The sequence below is a fragment of the Rhopalosiphum padi genome, chromosome 2 (assembly GCF_020882245.1).
Source record: "Rhopalosiphum padi isolate XX-2018 chromosome 2, ASM2088224v1, whole genome shotgun sequence".
Taxonomy (NCBI): Eukaryota; Metazoa; Arthropoda; class Insecta; order Hemiptera; family Aphididae; genus Rhopalosiphum; species Rhopalosiphum padi.
Genome location: NC_083598.1, coordinates 42,223,844 through 42,226,259, shown reverse-complemented (window position 1 = coordinate 42,226,259; position 2,416 = coordinate 42,223,844). Strand labels below are relative to the sequence as shown.

At 30.1% G+C, this 2,416-nt stretch overlaps 1 protein-coding gene across 1 annotated transcript; it reads right to left on the bottom strand.

Moving 5' to 3' along the window:
- Positions 1–511: 511 nt before the first annotated feature.
- On the bottom strand, positions 512–1,270 carry LOC132918963 (uncharacterized). The gene has a single exon (XM_060980319.1). It carries the CDS (start codon positions 1,268–1,270, stop codon positions 512–514), a length of 759 nt encoding a protein of 252 aa, XP_060836302.1.
- Between the last annotated feature and the right edge of the window lie 1,146 nt (positions 1,271–2,416).

Genomic DNA, 2,416 nt, shown 5'->3' with positions numbered 1-2,416 from the left:
ATTATTCTTTAACCATACCGGACCGTGCCACCAAAGCGTATTGTTTTTTAATTCGTTTGGCGTACACCCTCGTGACAATACGTCAGCTGGATTGTCGTTCGATTTTACATGTCCCCACTCCAATCTATTAGTTAAAGTGTGGATTTCACTGACGCGATTTGCAACAAATGTTTTCCACTTGCCGGAATCTGCTGCTAGCCAGGCCAAAGTGACAGTAGAATCTGTCCAAAAATATATTTTAGACACACTTATGTTAAGTGCTGGTATAATTGTGGACATTAAACGTGATAAGAGTAGCGCCGCGCACAGTTCTAATCTAGGAATAGAAATTACCTTTATTGGCGTAATACGAGATTTGGCACACACTAATTGACATGTGATATTACCGTCTTTATCTGACGTACGCATATATACCTATACAGGCGCCGTACGCTTTCATGGACGCATCTGCAAACCCGTGTATTTCGATTTGTTTATCATTATCAGATCCAAGCCAACGTGGTATATTAAATTAATTGAGCTCATTTAAGCAACTGATATAACCTTCCCACACCAATTGCATGTGTGGTGGAATTTGACTGTCCCGTCCTATTTTTTCACGCCATAAATCTTGTAATAATATTTTGCCCACTAATATTACTGGACCTACTAAACCTAATGGATCGAATAGTGTTGCTATTCCAGCAATAATGTCTCTTTTGGTTACCTTAATGTTTGTTTTCGGAGTTTGAACGACGTAGGTGTAATAATCACTGTTTGGTTCCCAATATAAGCCCAACGTCTTCACACTCTCTTTATCCATTGATACAGCCGATGCTTCGTTTTCATTTGTGTCCGGGATTAGATTCTTATGATTTGCTGTCCATTTAGATAATTCAAATCCTGCCTTATGCATAACTGAAATTAGTTCATTACGTAATTGTATTGCTTCCGTCAATGTATCCGCTCCGGTAAGACAATCGTCAACACAGAAATCGTTTTTTATAATTTCTTTTAGTTTTACGTTTGCGGTGTCTTCAGCAACGCGGTTAACACAACTTACTGCCAAAAATCCTGCAGGTGCTAAACCGTACGTAACTGTGCATAATTTATAAATTTTAATTTCATTATTTGGATCGGATCTCCACATTATGCGTTGATAATCGCGATCTTCCTTGTGTATTAATACTTGTCGATACATTTTTTTTATATCGACCGAAAACGCATATCTATGTGTTCTAAATCGAATTACGATTTCTAACAGATCAGGCTGTAGTTTTGGACCATTCATTAGCGTATCATTTAATGATATGCCGGTACTTGTTTTTGTTAAAAAATTCAAATTGTATTGAAAACATTCTTTAATTGAACAATTGTTTTAAAAAATAACATGTGTTAAATATAAGAAATTTTACTATCGAAATATTGATTCGTAGATATTATATATGTTGAAAAATAAAGATATTTTTTTTATTAAACTATTGCACTTTAATAAACATTTTTACGGTTTATCGTTACTGATTTTTAAATTTACAAGATGTACCTAATTATACTCATAATATAGGGCCTATATTATAGGCTATAGCTGTTATATGATATGGAAAAAATAAATTATTATTCTGATCACACAAACTTCGAATTTTTTTTACCTTTATTTAATACAACAAGTTAGAATTATAATATGTAAATTAGTCGTTTTTAAATACATAAGTGTGTATTCTAACATTATGATAAAATAATTAAAAAATTGTCCACATAAACCGAATTGAGTGCCCATATTACTCGGTGTTTTTTAATATACATATATATTGAGACCAGACCATTTTGCCCATATTAAGCGGATGCCCGTATTAACCGGTGCCCACATTTGGCGGAATCCATTTGTATTATAATACTTTACCTGTATAATTTAATATTTATTATCTATATACTTACTTTCATATTCTAATAAAATAAAATTTGTTAAATTTAATTATGTACACATTATATTATAAGAAGTTCATAATAGCCATTACGATTGATTATTGATTATTTTGTTACAATATGTCATTGTATTTTATAAAAAGAGTATAAGACCAGTTAAAATCTTAACGTTTAATAATAAGTTACTGAAGTAAGTATGTAAAATATAAAAATATTAATATCACTTTATTTAAATATCATATTTTAATTTAATTATAAAATTAAACAATAGACATAGATGTTCATATTAGCCATTACGATTATTTATTGATTTTCTTTGTAGCAATATATCATTGTAATTTATAATTAAAGTATAAGGTCAGTATAAAATTTAAAATTTAATAAATAAATTATATACATTACATTAAAATTAGTGTTAATTAATATTTTTTATTTTAATTTTAATATAAAATAATAAAATCATTGTTATTTGTTACCTTCGTCGCTATCTAGCCAACGATTTGACCAACGAGCG